The sequence below is a fragment of the Fistularia commersonii genome, chromosome 1, assembly GCF_037954325.1.
Source record: "Fistularia commersonii isolate RoL2024-O1a breed Wild chromosome 1, RoL_Fcom_v1.0, whole genome shotgun sequence".
In the NCBI taxonomy this organism is placed as follows: domain Eukaryota; kingdom Metazoa; phylum Chordata; class Actinopteri; order Syngnathiformes; family Fistulariidae; genus Fistularia; species Fistularia commersonii.
In genome coordinates this window covers 28,949,917-28,968,559 of record NC_141284.1, presented here as the reverse complement: position 1 = coordinate 28,968,559, position 18,643 = coordinate 28,949,917, and the positions used below count along the sequence as shown (strand labels likewise).

Sequence of the window (18,643 nt, the reverse complement as noted above, 5' to 3'; positions counted from 1 at the left end):
CTTTTTCTTATTGCATTGTGAATAAGCTTTATTTACAAAAGTCAACACTATAAGATTAATGGATATTATTGAATATAATATTTTCACCTGAAAACCTAAGGTGAACTAAAAGAAGTGGAGCGCTTGCAAGGGAGGAAGTATCTTGTAAATTGTATTTAGTACATCGCTGGAGTAAAAGTACTTGGGTAGTTCCTCTTCATCACTGTGTTTGAAATATATGAGCACCAGGAATTCACGGATAAACTCTCGAGGTTCCATCAATCTAGTGATTTAGATATAAATAGATTTAAGTACTACTCTCACAACACTTTGTATTTTGTGTTATTACTCACATTTACACAATGGCTGCGATTCAATGTTTTTTAACCCAATTATACAAATATCCTCAAACCCATTATACACAATAATGTACTACATTTTACCAAAATTGCATTTATGAAGTTCAGTCATTGATTCAAGAACATTCAAGTACATTATAATGATTTCATATAAAATCTTCACCCAAAAACCTGAGGTGTACTAAGTGTAGTGAACTATTTAGCAAGGAGAGAAAAAACCTTGTACATTGGACTAAGTACTAGTACTAAGTACTAATTACTAGTACTAAGTGCTAAGTCCACCGCTCGATGAACTTGCTCATCACTGAATTTGAAATATATTTGTACTCAGCAAATACACCGTTAAAATCATGCGGCTCCCTTTCTCCTGTAATTAAAATATGAAAAAAAACAAAAATGCACATAAAAATGTAATATAAATATGAGGCAGGTTGTTGTGCATTGTTATTGTTCCTGTGTTATGTATATTTGTCTGTGGACAATTGTCAAATACTTTTAGAGAAGAGTGTACTGTAACTCAATGAGTCATACAAGACAAAAATTCTTGCGCTGTTAAAAAATTTAAAAAGAAAAATCACAAAAATCAACATATCAGATTAAATACTGTGATAGCAAATGAAGACATGAAAGGGTGAAATGAAGTATAAACCGTTTATAAATGGTTTATTAAGCTCACAGTTTGACATGTTGGTTCTAAGAGGCTCTGAGAGGAAAAAATGACGAGGCTTTTCATTTTCCGGGACAAAGCGCCATTTCTACCAGACATTTTGCTCTTTCCTCTGGTTTTCCATGCTCCGTCCCATGACTGGAAAATTTGGTTTTTCTCAATTTCCAGGAAGCATGGCGGGAACCTGTAATTATTGGTTCTGGCTTTTTTATTATTATTATTTTTTTATTATTTTAATGTGTGGACTTTTACAGATCAGGGACTCGCTGTGGAAACAACTTGAATAGGAAAGTAAAAAGTGATGAAAAGAAAAAAGAAAAATACTGAAATGGCAAAAAATAGGGCATTTTTAGCCACGACCGCACTGAAAACTTAAGTGTTGTTCCTTCGCGCTTAGTTATTCTATTTAGCCTCTTTAAATATTTCACACTGAAATGCATTCGGAATAATACCTAGACGTGAACTGATACGCCCTTTTTCTCACTTGAATCCATGAATTCAAAACCAAAATTCAAATTCAAAACCTTTTGTTGCTTTAATTGTCCGTCCGCTCCGTGTTCATGAGGCTCATCTTCTATTCCAGATCGCTGGAGATGGTGGTTCCCGGAAACATCAGGATCTACCACCGGCACTGCAGTGTAAGTAGTGTCCGCGGAAGTCCATAACCAAGTCCACCATCTTGTTGATGTTGACCTCCAGGTCGTGAACTACACACCAGGCTGCCCGCTGAGACATCGTGATCCTGTAAGCCGGCTCTCGTCGTCCCTGACCGCGATGTCTTCCGCGATCTTGACTCAAAACTCTTCAGGACCAAAGATGTCAGAGCACCAGGTCTGTAGCCTTTCGGGCACGTTATCCTGCGCGTGCTTGGAAATAGTACAGCGCTGGAAGTCTTGCAACAGGATGTGACGGGACATTCAGAGACGGACTGGTCGTAGATGTGTGAGGACACCGGTGGCTGCTGTGCGGCACGAGGCTCCGGTGTTACCGGGGAGTCCCCATCAGGCCCTGGAGCTTCCTAAGCTTTAGCCCAAGTCAGACCCTTGTAATGCCATTTTCTGAGAGGGCGTGGGGTTCTTCCTCTGGAGTCCTCTTTGGCAGATCTAGGGGGATTCTTGTCCACGTCATCCCTTGACACCTGGGCTCTCTGAACAGTTTGGAGAACCACAGTAGCTGATTTAGTGAGCAAAACTGTCATCCTCACTGACTCCCTGTCCAAAGACTCCGTGGAGTCGCGAAGCACGCCTGTTGCCTCTCGAGTCCTGCACCTCCCTGGAGTCCTGAATGATTTGACCCTCTTCAGTTGCCGCCTGTACACGTGGACCACTTGTATGATGCACCAGACCGACGGCCCCTGTGGCGCCAGGAAGGACGCTTGTGTGCTGGCTTCCGTTCCAGATTTGTTCCTGGACTGATGTAGTCTTTTATTTCCTCCAATCTACAGAAGACAGTTGGGGAAAACTCAAAAAGCGTCCATTCCCTCAGGAGTAGGAGGGAATTCCAATCGTAAAAGTTTAAAACAGAAATTGAATAAATGCGGCAGGTAAATGAAGTGATAGGGGGAAAAAAATAACATCCGTAAACCTTTTATTTAAAGGACGTCTTTATTGATAACTCACATTTAAAATACAAAATATGCCTCCCTCTGAGAGAAAAAAAAGACAATTAAAAAAAAAACCCAAACACTTCTTGTGAGAGCCTCTGTCCGGGCCTCACTTGGCCGCCTGCTGGGCCTGACGACGCAACAGCACGTAGATCTTCTCTTTGATCCAGTCCTTGTTGTACGGCTGGTACGTCTGTGTGTCGGCCCTGTACCTGACAAGACAAACACACAGGTCAGCCCCATTACTTGTTCGCATCGCTGGTGTCAAACTGGAGGCCCGAGCGCCCGAATCCGGCGCTGCTGTTTTCAGCACGAGTGGTCCATTAGAACGGTCGACTCCCAGCGGGTCCATTTTCTCCAGCTCTGCTTCCAAAATGATTAAAGTTAAAACCAAGCCTGTGGATCATTTAATGTAGAGGCCATCCTACAACACGGTGAGACCTGTGATGTATTACTCTTGATTTTTTTTTAACTTCAGTTTGTTGCGCCTTTCAGCGGCACACGCTTCAGAGCGCTCGCTGGATTCAGACAGAAAGCGTCAGCATATCATATCATTAAAACACAGAGGCGTTAACTAACTACCAAGGGCACCCCACTCACGTGTTAAAAACCCTTAAATGCTGCGCCGATGAGCCTTTCAAACATTTCAGGTCAATTTAGTGCCAGGATATTTCATTGTTTAAGGTCATTTTTCTAATGTTGGTCTGAGAAGATCTCTTGCTGTCAATCCACTACAGACCAGCCATCGCCAGTCGCCGTGTCTGCAGCAGAGGCCTGTTCTGAAGCAAACCGGATGGCGAAGACTTACACCAGACAGCTGAGGTCGGCAAGATCGTCTATGAAGTCGAACAGCTGGCTGATGTCGTAGGTTATCGACGGGCTGTTGGGGTTCAATCGCTTCAGGTGCTCCTCGTACATCTTGCACACACCTGAGCGGGGACACGACGCATGAAGAACAAACTGTTACACCCGGTTCCCACTCAACTCCCCTTGAAACACACATTGCGCCCAAGCCGTCTCTTTGCGTCGTGGACTGATTGTAGATGCACAAATACAGTATAAACGTACAAAAATACAAGGGTTTACCTTCCATGCACTCATTGACAGACTCATAATCAGCGTATGTTCTACCCTCTGGCCGTTTAGTCGGCTGCACCAGCAGGATGGTGTGAGACTGGAATAACAAACACAACAGCATTCAGGATTAGAATATTCGGCCACATTTGTTGCACTATTCACCCTGCACACACGATCCCGACAGTTACTCAGAAAACTCGAGACTTCATCAGAAACTTAAGAGGATAGTCATCAAGAGACCACTTTGAAAATAACACATAAATAAACCCACAGTGAACAGGAAGGTAATAGTTTTACCTTTAAAAAAAAAACGCATGGAAGTAACAGGATGATAAAAAAAAGAAATGAATGTATGTATATGGTTTTGAGATGCCTATTTGGTAGAGTGATCAACTGGTACTTTGAATTTCCTGTGACTGAATTGTACTTGTTGTAAGTCGCTTTTGGATAAAAGCATGACTGTAATGTAATGTAAAAGACTTAAACAAATGGGATTCGAGCAATATCCTTTAATTTACCAAAGTAGTTGGACATGTATTGCAGCTATCTTTAAAGTATTGGCAATTTTCACTAGGTTTAACTGCAAATACAAGAGGTTATATGTAGAGAGAAACCACGCGAATTAAGATTCAAAGCGTTTATTGTCACATGCAGTGTCGAAACGTGACATTCCTACTTTTCTGTCCGCAGTATATTTGATTATGTGCTGTTAAGTTAAGTTGCATATGTATCGATCAGTTAAACCAGGCGAGGGCGAATCAAGTGCAAAAGCTGGTTCAGTCGATCAAAAACAAATCGGAGAGGGACACAAATTCCATTAAATGAATTGATAATCATGTCTAACGACCGTCCGGAGCAGCAAAGGCGAGTTTCCCTTGCGGGAGTCGAGCTTCGCTGCAGCTGCTCCGCCGCCAGACGTCCCCCGCATTTGTACTAGCGTTAGCATGGAGCTAGCAGCGGCTTTCAAACTGCGCTTTTTAAATAGAAATGGGTAAATACTTCCCACGTTACTATCGTGGTACGTGGGCGAAAAACTAATTTCGCTATTCTACCCATTGTATTCAGGGTATCACTCCGTACTCACCATGTTTTAATTGTGCGTCGGTGGGAATTCGGTGAGTTTTTTTTTTTCTCCGGTGCCGTTTCTGCTAGGATGATGTCGACCTCTGACCCCGGAAGTACAACGAACCGCGACTTGAACGATGCTATTGCAAACATTTTTTTTCTCCCTCGAGACTCGTATTTTTTTTTTCACTTTTCCAACACTATTCGATTACTTTGCGGCAAAATCTGTCTTAAAAATAAAAAAATTGTAAAACTGTAAATGAATCGTAGATCGTAAACGCTCCACGGCGCCGAGTGAGCAGGAAGTAGTTGAGAGCAGCAACCGGATGTTCGGTGCTAAGACAGGAACAACAAAGAAGGGAAAGTGCCCGGGTTTAAAATATTCTTCGGACCACCGCAGGGGACTGAACTGAGAGGATTTACCGCTGTTCGTTGTTGGTAAGTACATTTAACGGGCTCGCAGAGCGGGAGCTGCGATAACTTCACGCTGCCGAAGTTAGCCAGAATTATTTTAGCTGCCCGGCGGGGCCGCTGCCTCTGCCGTGCTGACATTGTTGGCTAACTGGCCATTTTACCGACTCGCTCCCGTTAAATTCCCCGCAAACGCCCGTGAGGCACGAAGAACGGCGGCCAGTTCGGGGGAACAACTTCACGGCTCACACGCAACCGGGGCTCGGAAGCAAATTGACATCGGCTCAGCCCACATCCAACAACGTGGTCGGTATTCCCCGCCGGTGAACTGAGCGGCGTGGGGACTCGGCAAGGCGCTGTTTGCCGCCTCATCTCATCCCGGAATTAACTTCACCGGTCCTTTCATGGCGAGAAAGTTCACCGAAAAACAGCACCGGGCTCCGGTGAGGTGACTCGGAGGGGGATGAAGTTCTTATCCCCACCCAAGTGACCGCCCTTGGCGCTGGAGAGGCTCCCGCAGAGCTTCTTCCCACCCGGATCTCGATTCTGACACCCAACACTGGTCGGACGCCGTCGGCTTTGAAACGATTTTCGATGTTATCATCATTTTTACTTTTGTTATTTCAACATTAAGAGCCACCCCTGACCACGACTTTCCTGGTAAAAAAAGCTGTCATTCTGACATGTAGTATCACGTCAGGAAGATGATGATACTCTTCGTTTACACCCTTTGTTGACCTGCACCGACATGGGCGGTGCACTTGTTTTTTGTGAGCTAAAACAACTTTAAATAACCCAATAAAGGCATTAAATGGAAAGCAGTTGTCTGTCACCTTACGATCGTATAATGAAAATCATCCTGACAATTTATGAAAATGACCTGTTGAACTTTGCTGTTTGGCCTCGGTGGAAATCATTTTACTCATTACATTACATTTGGCAGACGCTTTTATCCAAAGCGACTTACAATAGACATAGGGACTGCAAATACACTTGCAAATACACGATGCACAGGAAATATACGGAACAGCAAGACTGGGTTAAAGGGTTTTTTTTTTTTTTTTTGGACAGAGACACACAAACGTACACACACACACACACACACACTGCATAGCCTAACTGCCATGCAGCTGCCAACCTGATCTGGGGCATCAGCGCAGTAAAAAGTCCTGAAAGAGAAACGTTTTTACCTGTTTCTTGAAGGTTGAGAGAGATGATGCTAGTCTTGTTGCTTCCGGGAGTTTGTTCCACCACTGAGGTAGTAGAACTGAGAACAGTTTTGCCTGAGATCGCTTAGAGCGAGCAGAAGGTACTGCTAATACTCGGCTGAGAAACCCAACGAAGAAGAAAGTGGAGTCCTAACTTCACACGCATGTGAACGAACGTAGGAAGAAAAATCTTGTTACTCTCAGGATATGTGAGGACCTGATTATCGGTTGAGGATGCTGTTAAGAATAAGAATAAGAGAATTAGAATAAGGTCTTAACCAGGTCTTCAGATGCCAGCATTATCTATTTTGGATCACCATGTGATGGGGTTCATGTTACCCCTCCTCAACAACAGAAAATCACACACTGTAGTTTCACCGCCCCTCATGATCAAGACACATCCAAAGTACAGCCTTGCACTCTGACACACAGCACTTTTAAGGCCAGGATCATCTGCCGTTCTATACTTGCGTGCTGTCTCTTTGGCAGATGTTGGAATTATAGGATCCAAGACATTGCAACCAATGTGCAGAATACATCTTTTTGTTATCCTGTTAATCACAGACCGCTCACTTTCTGCCTGTTTGTGTTTGTTTATTTTATTCCTATCATTTCTATTGTCACTCTGTTTATGTTGTCATTTAGTTTTAATTGTTTACTTTTATCCTTACTATCCCCCTCCCATTCTGTTGACCATTCTTATCCTCTGCTGTCTATTTATTTGTGGATGTCTTTTGGTTTTTCTCAGTGTCTCCCAATCATCCCTCTATTTATATTTATATTCATATTAATTTAATCTTATAACTGCTACGCTGCTGTAACAAAATAGTTTCCCCTTTGGGGATCAATAAAGTTTTATCTTATCTTATTTTATCTTAGCTTATGTATTAGTCCAGAGAAAAGAGGCTAATGAGTAACATGATACCTGTTTTATTATGACCAAGCCCCACAGAAAGAACTGTGACTATTGTATTTCAGATCTGCACCGGTGATAGTCGATGACGGGCTGTTGATGTTGGTTGTATTGTCGTTGTGCGCCGCTAACTGCTGTTGCTTTTGCCATCTCTTCTCAACAGGGTGAAAGAATTGGCTTTGCATGTGAGGACAAGCGCGGGCCAAGCCGACCATGGCGAACAATACGGAGGATATAGAGAACAACATGGTCAGTGTGGGGGATTGTGTCACCCTGGATGTTGGGTGTGGGCGTGTGTGTGGTGGGGGTGTGTGTCTGTGTGTGTGTGTGCGTGCGTGGGGGGGGGTGTGTGTGGATGTGTGTGGATTTTGATTGCTTCAGACACCCAGTGTGTGTTTGCCCCAAGAGTGAAGAAATAGTCAGTACTTCCCCTTCTGTTTTTTTGTTTTAATGCAATTGTTAAAGTCCTACACCCCCCCCCCCCCCAAAAAAAAAGTTTGTGTTCAGTCAGCGTCTAGTGAGTTCTCCAGCTGGCAGGGGTCAAACCCTCACCTGGTGTGTCTTTATCACCTGACGTTGTTTTTAGTGTAAATAAAGACGTGGTATTTCCTCGCTACGGACGGGTCAAAGTCCTCGGCCTGTTTAGAACCCCAGTCCTCCTCTGCTATTCTGTCTTATTCCTTTGTTTATTAGCAGTAGGATAAAATCACACTGTTGTGTGTGTTTGTGTGTGCATGTGTCTGTGTGTGTGTGTCCATCCAGGACAGGCTCCGAAGTCACACTTTTACCATTCAGAGTAAGTGGTTAACTCATTAATTCGATAAAGTAATCTGTCTTGTCCTTGGCCTCCTTCCCATGGCTGTGGAGCAGCCATCTAGTCCTGCAGGCGGCCGCTCCGGTTGTTGGGCACGGTCTCGGGAGATGCTCCTATCCCTACATTTCTGCCCGGCGCTCTGTCGGCTTGACGCGCGCCGTCCCATGTCTGGACTTGGCAGGCAGCTTGAGAGTTGTAGTTCAGCACACCCAAGTTTCCTCTTAATTCGGAGCCCGACGGCACAGATCCTCCGCATGTGCTGTGTCGGTGTTATCCCTGATGAGGAGGAGGAGGAGGCGGCGGTAGGAAGAGCTGGGCTCGGAGTGTGTAATTGTGCTCTGAGGGGAAACAGCGATGGCCAGACATTCAGTCATGTTTGTCTTCCTCGGACAAATCTTTTCAGCCCACTTTCTAGCTGGCCCACCTAAGTGATGTCCCCGTTTCCTTCTCGGACCTATCAATAGAACAGGATTCATTTCTAAGAGCATCTGATATGGTGTCATGGGATTTTTTTATGTAAAAAAAATAGAATATATACATACCAGACATGAGGTGTTTTTTTGAATAATTCTAGTATTTTGATGTCAAAAGGTATTCATTTGTTGATATCACTTTTCAATATATTGATCGTCATTTCCGGACTATAAGCCACTACTTTTTCCACGCTGCGGCTTAAACAACGATCCAGCAAATTTATGGATTATTTTTGGCCTAATGAGCTTCACGCCGCCAAATCATTTAGCCTCGTCACATCATCCGATGAGATGACGGTGAGATTCTGAGGCCGTTCACTTCCGACAGCGAAGAAGACGACTAACGGTTTTAGTGTGCAGGGGGAAGACCAAGACAGCCGTCGGCTGGAGTAGGACAAAGTGGGGATAGAAGATGGATGGATGGATTGATGGATGGATGGATAGAAGATGGATGGATGGATAGAAGATGGATGGATGGATGGATGGATGGACTTTTCCTTGTCTTATTCGTTATTCATCTTTTTCATCGGGCGTGCTACTGCCACCGTTCTGAAAAAAGCATTTCCAGTACATATTTGTAGATGGTGCCGGTGTGTATTTGATTGAAAGTTAAAAGAAATGTTTCTGTGTAAATAATGTCATTTTAAAACAAGTGGGGACTATAGATATGTGCACACTGAATTTCTTTGTTATTTTTAGCCAATGCAAATTATATTCAGGTGCACTCAATAGTTCAGAAATTATGGTACCGGAAGATTTTTTTCCCCCTCCCCTTCATCTTACTCCTACAGAAAACAGTCTGCAGGTCCAGTGAATCCTCTGACTTAGTTGTTCTGCGGGTGTGAATGAAAGAGTGGACGGTTGAAGGTCTCAGCATGTGGCCCTTTGATTGACAGGTGCCCCATCCTGGTTAAACCCTGCCTCCAGTCCAATGCCACAGTCAACATTTGAACACTGAATTTTGTTGTTATTGTTTCCAAAATGACTTGAAAGCTATACCACCTAAGAGAATTTAAAAAAAAAAACAGGTCACAAATAAAGCAACAGAATCGAATTTAAAATGGGAACGCTTGCCAAGTTGTTTTAAAATTTGAACTAGATTACCCTGAAATATTTGCACGTCTTGAATGTTATGTTACGGACAAAACGAAAAATTAAAACAACCTGGTGTTTTGCCTGACTTTGGCTGCATCGGCACAGATCAAATACAAATAACGTGGTTCTGGTCAACTCGCGAAAGACTTGATCAATTCATTTTATTGTGGGTGACATTATGAAGCAGATCTATTAAAAACCCAAAGTATTGAAATTAACTGCTGACTTAATAGAAACATATCTGTGTTCCATACAAACAGGAAGAGCCACAGTCCAATGCTGCCCCACAAGCCACTCAGCCGCGCGCCGAGGCCGGGGCCACCGGGGCCACCGGGGCCCCCGGGGCGACCGGGCCCCGGTCCAGGGGCGGTTCGGGGGCAGGCGAAGGCGGCGGACCCGAGCAGAACGGGCAGGCCCCCACCGCTCGGCCCGCTCGCGTGGTGGAGACGGAGGAGGACGAGGACGAGGAGCTGACCTTGAAATACGGGGCCAAGCATGTCATCATGCTGTTCGTCCCCGTGACGCTGTGCATGGTGGTCGTCGTGGCAACCATAAAGTCTGTCAGCTTCTACACCCAGAACGACGGCCACAGGCTGTGAGTGCGGGGCACGGCGGGGCACGGCGGGGCACGGCGGGACTCAAATTCACACCCCTGCAGAAATGGATGCAGTACAGGGAGGCGCCGCTAGGTGGCGGCAGCGCTGTGAAACATTCATCGACATAGTTGGAATGCCTAAGTGGAACTGGAGTCCAGTTAAATTATTCCGGGCCCAAATAATGTTAACACAACACTAAGTACGATGCAAAAAGTTAAGTAGCCTTCTGGTAGAGAAATACATACATGAAGTCTCAAAAGGGACAAGAAAAGATGATTTATCTACTTATTTACCAATCAAAATGTAAATTAAAAACAAGATAGTAAACAGTGACGTTTTCAAAACAAGCACATTGTCACTCTTTTCAAGGTAAATGCGATTGTGTGACTTGTGACTTGCTTAGAACATTGAATGATTTCATTGCTTTTTTTTTTTACATTTCTTTTTGTGCAAAGACATTCGGGTGATTCGGTTAGAAAAGCAAAGACAAGGATTTCAGTGAATCATTATTGTTATGAAATGAAACAAGGCAAAGTTTTAATGTGGGTAGAAGTAGTGATGAGAATGTGTTTAGATATGAGAAGTTGCAAGGCTTAAACACAAGCTCATTACCCTTTGGTTGTTTGACGAACATATTTTCTCATTCTGTTTCATGGTGACGGACGGCCACTCTCGGCTAACAACTGATCTTTTTGCGAACGAACAAGATGGTGACTTTATATATTCACTCCTCCAGGATCTACACACCGTTCCCCGAGGACACGGATACAGTGGCTCAGAGGGCGCTCAACTCCATCCTGAACGCCACCATCATGATCACGGTGATCATCGTCATGACGCTGGTGCTGGTGCTGCTGTACAAGTACCGCTGCTATAAGGTACCATTTTTGCAGAGTCTCCATATAAAGTAACTCAAGTCATGAACCCTGTGTGCATTTTGGATGCACATATACTTTAGTACTTGCAGCAGGTTCCCTTTTGTACTTAGGACCTCCAGTCCTTTACAGCTTTACTTACTTTTTAAATGAGGATTTTAAAACAATGTTTTATTCTGGTGTTTATTCCAGGATTTCATTAAAAACCATATGTTGCAAAAATGAAGGCCTGAAATAGCATTCAAAAAACATTATTGCAAAATTATTTGCAATTTATTTTTATGAGGTTACATAAATATCTAATAATTGTGATCAGAATAGTGTCATGATTGACAGATGGAACCGTTTAATTGGCTGTTGTTTACGGATGGAATTCTGACGGTGCCAGAAGTTACCACACGAACGTCTAGAGCGGCGTCCTGACATCCAGGAAAATGGGAAAGTGTCATTTTCAACAAAAGTGGTTGGATGATGGGCTTTTCCGTCCTCAAAGAAAAGCATTAGAGGATGAGCTTGGAGCACCGAGACAGAACAAGGCTGTGCTGACAGAGGTGTCTGCTAGCCTGCAGAAGGACGCCGCCAACTCGCTGTGAAGCCGAAAACAACGTGAGCTGCGCTCAGGGGTCACGTGATCAGTCGAAGACTCAAAAGGAGGAGATACGAGGACAAATGTCTTGAACTGAAATACGTCGAGACGGAGTTGGAGCAAGAAATTCATTTGTCGCTCAGAAGGTCATATGTACCTCTGCTACTGCGCAAAATCCAATCCAGACGTAAATGATTGACCGTTTTATAAAGAAATGTATCTGCGGTTGAGCATAAATTAGTTTAAAGTGGCATTAAGAAGCGTTAAATTATATTAGCTGATAACCGGTTCTATTTTGTGTTGATAACATGCAACTGTGATTAAATGTATAGGAATGTGTTTACATGAAACATATCTTATAATTCAAGCCAGGCTCACCTGATCTGTCCTGTAGTTTTTTATTTTGCATGTCTTCTGTGCTGAAACAGGTGATCCAAGGCTGGCTCTTCCTCTCCTCCCTCCTCCTGCTCTTCTTCTTTTCCTACATCTACCTCATGTAAGCCCTCAGCACACACACACGCACACACACACACACACATAAACGCCCCGCTGCTTCTAAAGTGATGACATCCTGCCTCCGCTCCGTTCCGACAGGGAGGTTTTCAAGACCTACAATGTGGCCATGGACTACTTCACCCTGACCGTCATCATCTGGAACTTCGGCGTGGTGGGCATGATGTGCATTCACTGGAAAGGGCCGCTGCGGCTCCAGCAGGCCTACCTCATCATGATCAGCGCCCTCATGGCCCTGGTCTTCATCAAGTACCTGCCCGAGTGGACCGCCTGGCTCATCCTGGCCGTCATCTCCGTCTACGGTGGGTCCTCCTGCGGGACGCCGCCGCCGCCGCCGTCTGTTAGAAAGTCACCTAAAAGCTGGTTCTTTACTGCCAGGGGGAAACACCACCTCCGGCATCAGTTGGAGCATTATTTGATCCCGTCATTTTCTAAGAAACAACTCCGCGTCATCAGCGCCTTATGATCTCTGCGGAGATTGAACAAAAATAAATTAGACTTATGTTGCGTGTTTGATCAAATGGGGTTGTAAAGTAACGTCTCCCCGCAGCTCCTCCCGTTCTCGTATCCCGAGGGCAGAGGCGGTTCCTTTGACCGGGAACAAGTTGTGATTCCGGATAATTATAGGCGTGCAATTCTTTTTCGCACAGGGAGGGCCGCGAGCGCTCCCGAGGCATTTTGTATTAATGTCAAAAAAAAAAGCCCATCAAAATAAGAGAATCACCATTGGCGAGACAGGCCAGCACTGGAACAGCCGGCGCTGCCGACTCAGCGGGTCGGAGGCGAGACATCGGCTCCGGGCTTGTTTCCAGCCCCCGCCTATTCTCCCGGCCACAATAATGAAATAGCGAACGATCGAGAAGCTGAAACACCGGTGAGTTTCTCAGTGTGTGTGTTGATGAGTGTGTGGGCCAGTGTACGGTAGCGCACACAGCTTCTAATGAAACTTATTTTAATGTAATCTGGGTCTAAAGAAAAATTGTATCATGATTATCCCTGTACTTGGTTACGTCTCTGCTCTACAAAGAGTGTGTGTGTGTGTGTGTGTGTGTGTGTGTGTGTGTGTGTGTGTGTTTCATCACTTGCCTGCTCCCCCCCCCCCGCAGATCTGTTGGCGGTTCTGTGTCCCAAGGGGCCCCTGAGGATCCTCGTGGAAACGGCCCAGGAGAGGAATGAACCCATCTTCCCAGCCCTCATCTATTCCTGTGAGACGAACACACACACGCACACACACACACACACACACACACACACTCTCGGAAATCAAGTAAACTTCCATTCGTACAGAGGTGAAACACAGGTTCCGGTGCTGTTCGAGGAAAGTCTCCCCACCGACCGCCTTAAAATAATCCCAAGCCAACCAAAACCACTACTGGGTTTGGGTGAGATAATCAAAGAACTATAATTATTATTATTATTATCATCATTATTATTATTGTCGTTGTGAAAAATCTAACATCCAACCTGACGTCTTCACCCGAACATGAATCGCTTCCTGTTCTACACACATCAGCCCTCTGCTGGCTCCGCAGGTCGTGGCAGGTTTACCAATCTGCTCCGAAGCAAAGATATGAAAAGGAATTCAACATTCAAACTGCCCTGCGAGATACGCCATAAAATTAGAGTGACATTTCTTTTTGCCAAAGGCATAATGTTTTATGGGTAAAAATAAAAAAGGTAGCAGGTTTCAAAGCTTTGATCGTGACGGATCCGTTCGACCGCATCCGTTTTCCTCTCGGGTCCCTCGGGGCGGCGACGGATCCGATCCTTTCTCACGCCGACCTGAACCTTCCCGCCCTCAGCTACGATGGTGTGGCTTGTCAACATGGCCGACGTCGACGGGCCCAAGAGGAACTCCGCAGAAGCGGCGTCGGCCCAGCCGGAGACTCCAGGAGGTGAGCGTAGCGCCGCGGGTCGGGCCCTTTTATCTCCGGGCCCGACGCGCAGGCTGACCCGTGGTTGGTCCGCAGCGGCCGCGGCGCCCCAGGCTCCGCCCCCTTCCAGCCCGTCACAGGACGACGGCGGCTTCACCTTCACCTGGGTGGCGCAGCAGGAGTACCAGCTGGGGCCGCTCCAGTCCACCGAGGAGAGCCGGCGGGAGATCCAGCAGATGCCCTCGGCCCGGCCCTCGGTCATCGACGACGACGACGAGGAGCGTGAGTCTGAAACCGACGGTCGGCGCCGGTGTGCGATTCGGTTTCCGAAAACCCAAACCTCATCGTGCGAGAAAAGTGAGCGCGGTCGCCGCTAACAGCGTTGACAGACGCTGCCGTAAGGCGGCGCCACCCGGGCTGTCGGGTCCCGGTCCGTCCCCTGGACCCGTCCGGCCCGGGGATCGATGGTTTCCTGTCGCCGCTGAGAGTTTGCTCGCGGCACGAAGACGGGGACGGGAGTGGAAAACCCATCTGCGATGCGGTTCAGGGAAAACATCCAGGAATGTGTTTCTGTGGCGGCAAAGCCCCCCGTGTCAGAGCCGCCGTGACATGCGGCCTGTTTAAACACCCAGTGTGTGTGTGTGTGTGTGTGTGTGTGTGTGTGTGTGTGTGTGTGTGTGTGTGTGTGTGTAAAAAATTGTAAAATCACCCCCCCATCCCTTATTTTTTTTTCTTCCAAACACAACATTTTTAGGCTTGTGTTTACATGCTCCCTGATTTTCCCCGAGCCCGTTTGGGAACGTGACTGTATATTTGGCAGCGGCCGGGTTTATTTAGCGCAGATTAGGAGGGCAAAGTTTGCGGCAGTTGCGGGTCTCCTCCCCTCCCCTCCCCTCCCCTCCCCGACGCACCGCTCTTGTAAATTAGGGGGGCGCCGCTCTTTGGATATCCAGTAATTAGAGGCAGGAATAGCTTTCCACGGGGGCTCGGCGGACCCGCCCTGAATGTGGCGTCCTCCTGCGTTCCCAGGGGGCGTCAAGCTGGGCCTCGGGGACTTCATCTTCTACAGCATGCTGGTGGGCAAGGCCTCGGCCGCAGCCAGCAGCGACTGGAACACCACGCTGGCGTGCTTCGTCGCCATACTCATCGTGAGTGACCGCAGTCTCCCGCCACGGCGCCGACGCCGACCTCCTTCGCCGTTTATTTTAGCCGGCAAACAATCACGCGGCGGTCTCTCTCTCTCTCTCTTTGTCCCCCATCCCTCCCCACCTGGCGCCGCCGCCGCCGCCGCCGCCGCACAGGGCCTGTGTCTGACGCTGCTTCTCCTCGCCATCTTCAAGAAGGCGCTGCCCGCGCTTCCCATCTCCATCTTCTTCGGCCTGGTCTTCTACTTCGCCACGGACAACCTGGTGCGTCCCTTCATGGACAAGCTGGCGCTGCACCAGTTCTACATTTAGCAGGACCGCCGCCCCCTCCCCCCCCCGACTTAGGTCACGAGGGGCGTTCCTGTCGCAGCCATGGCCGGGGGAGCCGGAGGGGCCCAGCAGCTAAGGGGCGACCCCCCCCCATCCCCCTCCCCGCCACCCCCAAATACTCACGACGTCGGGATGCAAGTTGTTTTGGTCTGCCTTTTTTTCCGGCGCCAAGGGAGGGGGGGCCACCGCAGCTGATGCTGAATATTTTTATTCGTTTTAAAGGACATTCTCCTCCAACACGAGCCCCCGCCGCAGAAGCCCCGCCCCTCCTCGTCCGAGGGAAGACCACCAGTCTCAGGCACCATCTAGAGAAGACGGCGGGAATTTTACCTTCTTTTTTGTTTTAAAAATGTATGCAGGGAAGCTTTCCGAGTAGCTTTTCTCTTCTTCTGTGGGCGGCCGTGGCGGAGGAGGCGGCCCGGCTCGACCGCCGTCTTCTGAGCAGCTCTTCGGGAGCGACTGGCCGGGAGGGGGGGCTCCACGGCAGGTGCCTTGCTCAGGGACACCTCGGCGGTAGCTATCCAAGACATTTCACACAACCTCCCCCGTCGCCAGGTTGGATTATACATTTCTCCCAATCTATTTTTTGTTTTCCCCGTGACGTGAGTGAACACATTTAAAACAAACAAACAAACAAAAGATAGCCTTCACCGGACGAACGGACGCCACGACGACGCCGACGCTCGTTCGGTAAATGTGTAGTTTGACTGTGTACGAGGTGTCGGTCACCGGAGCGTGCTTTGCTCACCGCTGTGAATGGTTGGTTTGTTTTTGTTTTTCCTCCTTAGACTTGTGAAAACCAAAGCTCGGTGGTCGGGATGTTTAGTTGGTTTTTTTTTTTTCTTTTTCTATGTTTTTTTTTCTTTGTGCCGAGCGGGACGTGGAAATGCGAGTCGTGAAAGAGGGAACAAGAGGAAAGAAGGAAAAAAAAAAAAGCTGTTGTGTCTAGAATTAAATTTGAGTGTTGTTGTGACACTAAATCATCACAGATTTTCACCAAGTCACGCTTAAAATATAGGGCCAAACACACACACACACACACACACACACACACACTGGGGCTGGGCAACATTACTGACTTATAATGCAACTCATGCAACTCTGTTCTTACACAACATTTTTTAACATTGACAGCTGAGATAAGTAATTTGACTGGCTCCACTTGTACATCATACATTGGCCGATAAAAATCCTAAAAATGGAAAATAATTAGGAAAGGCATTATGTAATTCAGCAAGAATTTTCCTACTTAAATAAAGGAACAAATGTAAAATCTGCTGTAAAAGGGTTATCATTCTGCAGGAGATCATTTTAAAATAACAGGAAAATGAACCAAAAAAAAATCAAGGAAAACTAATGATAGGAAAATAAAACATTCAGTCTCTGAACTCAGCGATTCTCAAATAATTACCAATAAATCGTTTCAAATTCCGCGCGAGATGAAGCGACTGAAACGCAGATTGAACGAGGTCTTCAGTCTTCAACAGTCGACGCTCCTATCAGTGATGCTGCTTGAGATTCACCCCCTCACACACACACACACACACACACACACACACACCCCACACCCCAACCTCAATCATGTGACCTCAGCCGCCGGCATGACGTGGTCACGGTCATGTCGGCACCCTTCCCTGCTCCACACGGCCGAGGTCCAGTGCCTTCCTCCCGGGGCCAGCGGCAGCTTTACGGTGGGACACAAAGGGGGCTTCTGACTGAGATGTGTGGGTTTTTTAATTTATTTCTTTTCTTTCTATCAACCTGTCCGGGGGATTGTAACCTGTGACCGCCCGGTCAGTCAGCAAAACATGGAGGCCGCGGTTGCTGCGTCAACGCCGGCCTGGTGCTGCCCTGAACTATGCTACATCTCACTAAAGTGATCAGCTGGTGTTTCTCCATGTACGCAGAGGTGTGGGAAGAGGTGGGGCTGCTGCACATATCAAGCAAATCAGTGAGAAACATGTTTGGGTTTTTTTTGTTTGTTTTTTTTTGCTGGGTTTTGAAAATTAAATAAAAATAAAATGTGAATACGATGAGGAAGATGCATGTTTTGGAAAAGAGATGTTTTTTTTTTTTTTTTTTTTTTTTTTAAAACACAATTTAAGGCCTGGGGTTCTTAAATGAAATGACACTGAGGAGATTATATTGGGTATATTTGAGAAAAAGGAGGCAAACTACCGATAAAAATCACAGAATTGATGAAGAATTAACATCTTGGCATGGGGGGGATTAATTTTTTGTTTTTCTTTTTAATCTTAGGGACATTTTTTTCTATCCTTGCAAATATGTGTTATGCAAACACAGATATTTTTTTTGCTTTTACCTTTTTTTTTTTTTCAAATAAATCATGAAACAGAAGAGCTTTTTCCTGATCTGCCCGCACAGAATTACAGGGATCGTCTTGTTTATACAGGAAACGTCCTGTCAAGATCCGAGCGCATCCAGTTCCTCCTGCGGTTTCAGGTCCAGCGTTCTTGTCAGTCAACTGTCCGGACCGGAGGTTTGATTCTACATTTGTCATTAGCATTTTGACACAGAGAAGTTGAAATTCTGACTTCTAAGCATTTTTTTATATCAATATCTTTCATTCTTATCTGTAGTCTCCAGTAAACAAAACAGAAACAAACTGCGCCCTTGTGGCCAAAATGGGTATTACAATAACAACATATTTGGACGGAAAAGCTCACTCGTCTCCGAAAGAAATATTTTGATATAATGTGTTAATAGGAGAAAATAGGGACTGGGGTCAGAAGACGACAAACGGCGTCGGCGGCGCGCGCGGTAGAACGTGCCGGAACGGCAGGTGTGAATAATGGGAGACCGAGGTTCGGGCTCCGCCATCAAATACAAACGCTCGCATTCCTGTGAATCCGATGCAATTAATCTCTCTTTGGTTTCCCTCGCTCCACATGGAGGCTGCCGACCCCGGGGTCAGCGGCCCCCGGTGCAAGTTTATACTACAACTTGTTTACAAAACGCTCTGTGAGCAAAATATTTTCCCTCTTACTTCCACTGAGGCCCCCCCGCCGCCTCTTTGGGATCTCTGCAGACGGTGGGAAC

General features: G+C 46.4%; 2 protein-coding genes across 3 annotated transcripts; one reads left to right on the top strand and one right to left on the bottom strand.

Moving 5' to 3' along the window:
* Positions 1-2,524: 2,524 nt before the first annotated feature.
* Positions 2,525-4,892, bottom strand: LOC147238112 (enhancer of rudimentary homolog). 2 transcript variants are annotated; one of them, XM_086159176.1, is made up of 4 exons: positions 4,770-4,892; positions 3,695-3,782; positions 3,417-3,537; positions 2,525-2,814 (listed from the first exon to the last, which is right to left on the bottom strand). In XM_086159176.1, the coding sequence occupies exons 1-4, from the start codon at positions 4,770-4,772 to the stop codon at positions 2,718-2,720; spliced, it is 309 nt and encodes a 102-aa protein (XP_086015302.1). In that variant the 5' UTR covers positions 4,773-4,892; the 3' UTR covers positions 2,525-2,717. The 2 variants fall into 2 exon arrangements, with proteins under 2 accessions (XP_086015302.1, XP_086015293.1); XM_086159167.1 differs by having other exon boundaries at positions 2,568-2,820; positions 4,770-4,886.
* A 143-nt stretch (positions 4,893-5,035) lies between these two features.
* On the top strand, positions 5,036-16,856 carry psen1 (presenilin 1). The gene is made up of 11 exons (XM_086159155.1): positions 5,036-5,188; positions 7,446-7,531; positions 9,925-10,259; positions 10,997-11,138; positions 12,150-12,217; positions 12,316-12,536; positions 13,341-13,439; positions 14,037-14,129; positions 14,205-14,390; positions 15,138-15,256; positions 15,410-16,856. Exons 2-11 carry the CDS (start codon positions 7,496-7,498, stop codon positions 15,563-15,565), a joined length of 1,455 nt encoding a protein of 484 aa, XP_086015281.1. The 5' UTR covers positions 5,036-5,188; positions 7,446-7,495; the 3' UTR covers positions 15,566-16,856.
* Positions 16,857-18,643: the final 1,787 nt, after the last annotated feature.

Coding starts and splice junctions, on each gene's coding strand:
- LOC147238112 (XM_086159167.1), bottom strand. Junction 3,538..3,694: donor TGTCAATGAGTGCATGGAAG/GTAAACCCTTGT, acceptor GTCCCCGCTCAG/GTGTGTGCAAGATGTACGAG. Junction 2,821..3,416: donor GCCGACCTCAGCTGTCTGGT/GTAAGTCTTCGC, acceptor TTGTCTTGTCAG/GTACAGGGCCGACACACAGA.
- psen1 (XM_086159155.1), top strand. CDS start 7,496: ATGGCGAACAATACGGAGGATATAGAGAACAACATG. Junction 11,139..12,149: donor ACAAGTACCGCTGCTATAAG/GTACCATTTTTG, acceptor GTGCTGAAACAG/GTGATCCAAGGCTGGCTCTT. Junction 15,257..15,409: donor GCTTCGTCGCCATACTCATC/GTGAGTGACCGC, acceptor GCCGCCGCACAG/GGCCTGTGTCTGACGCTGCT.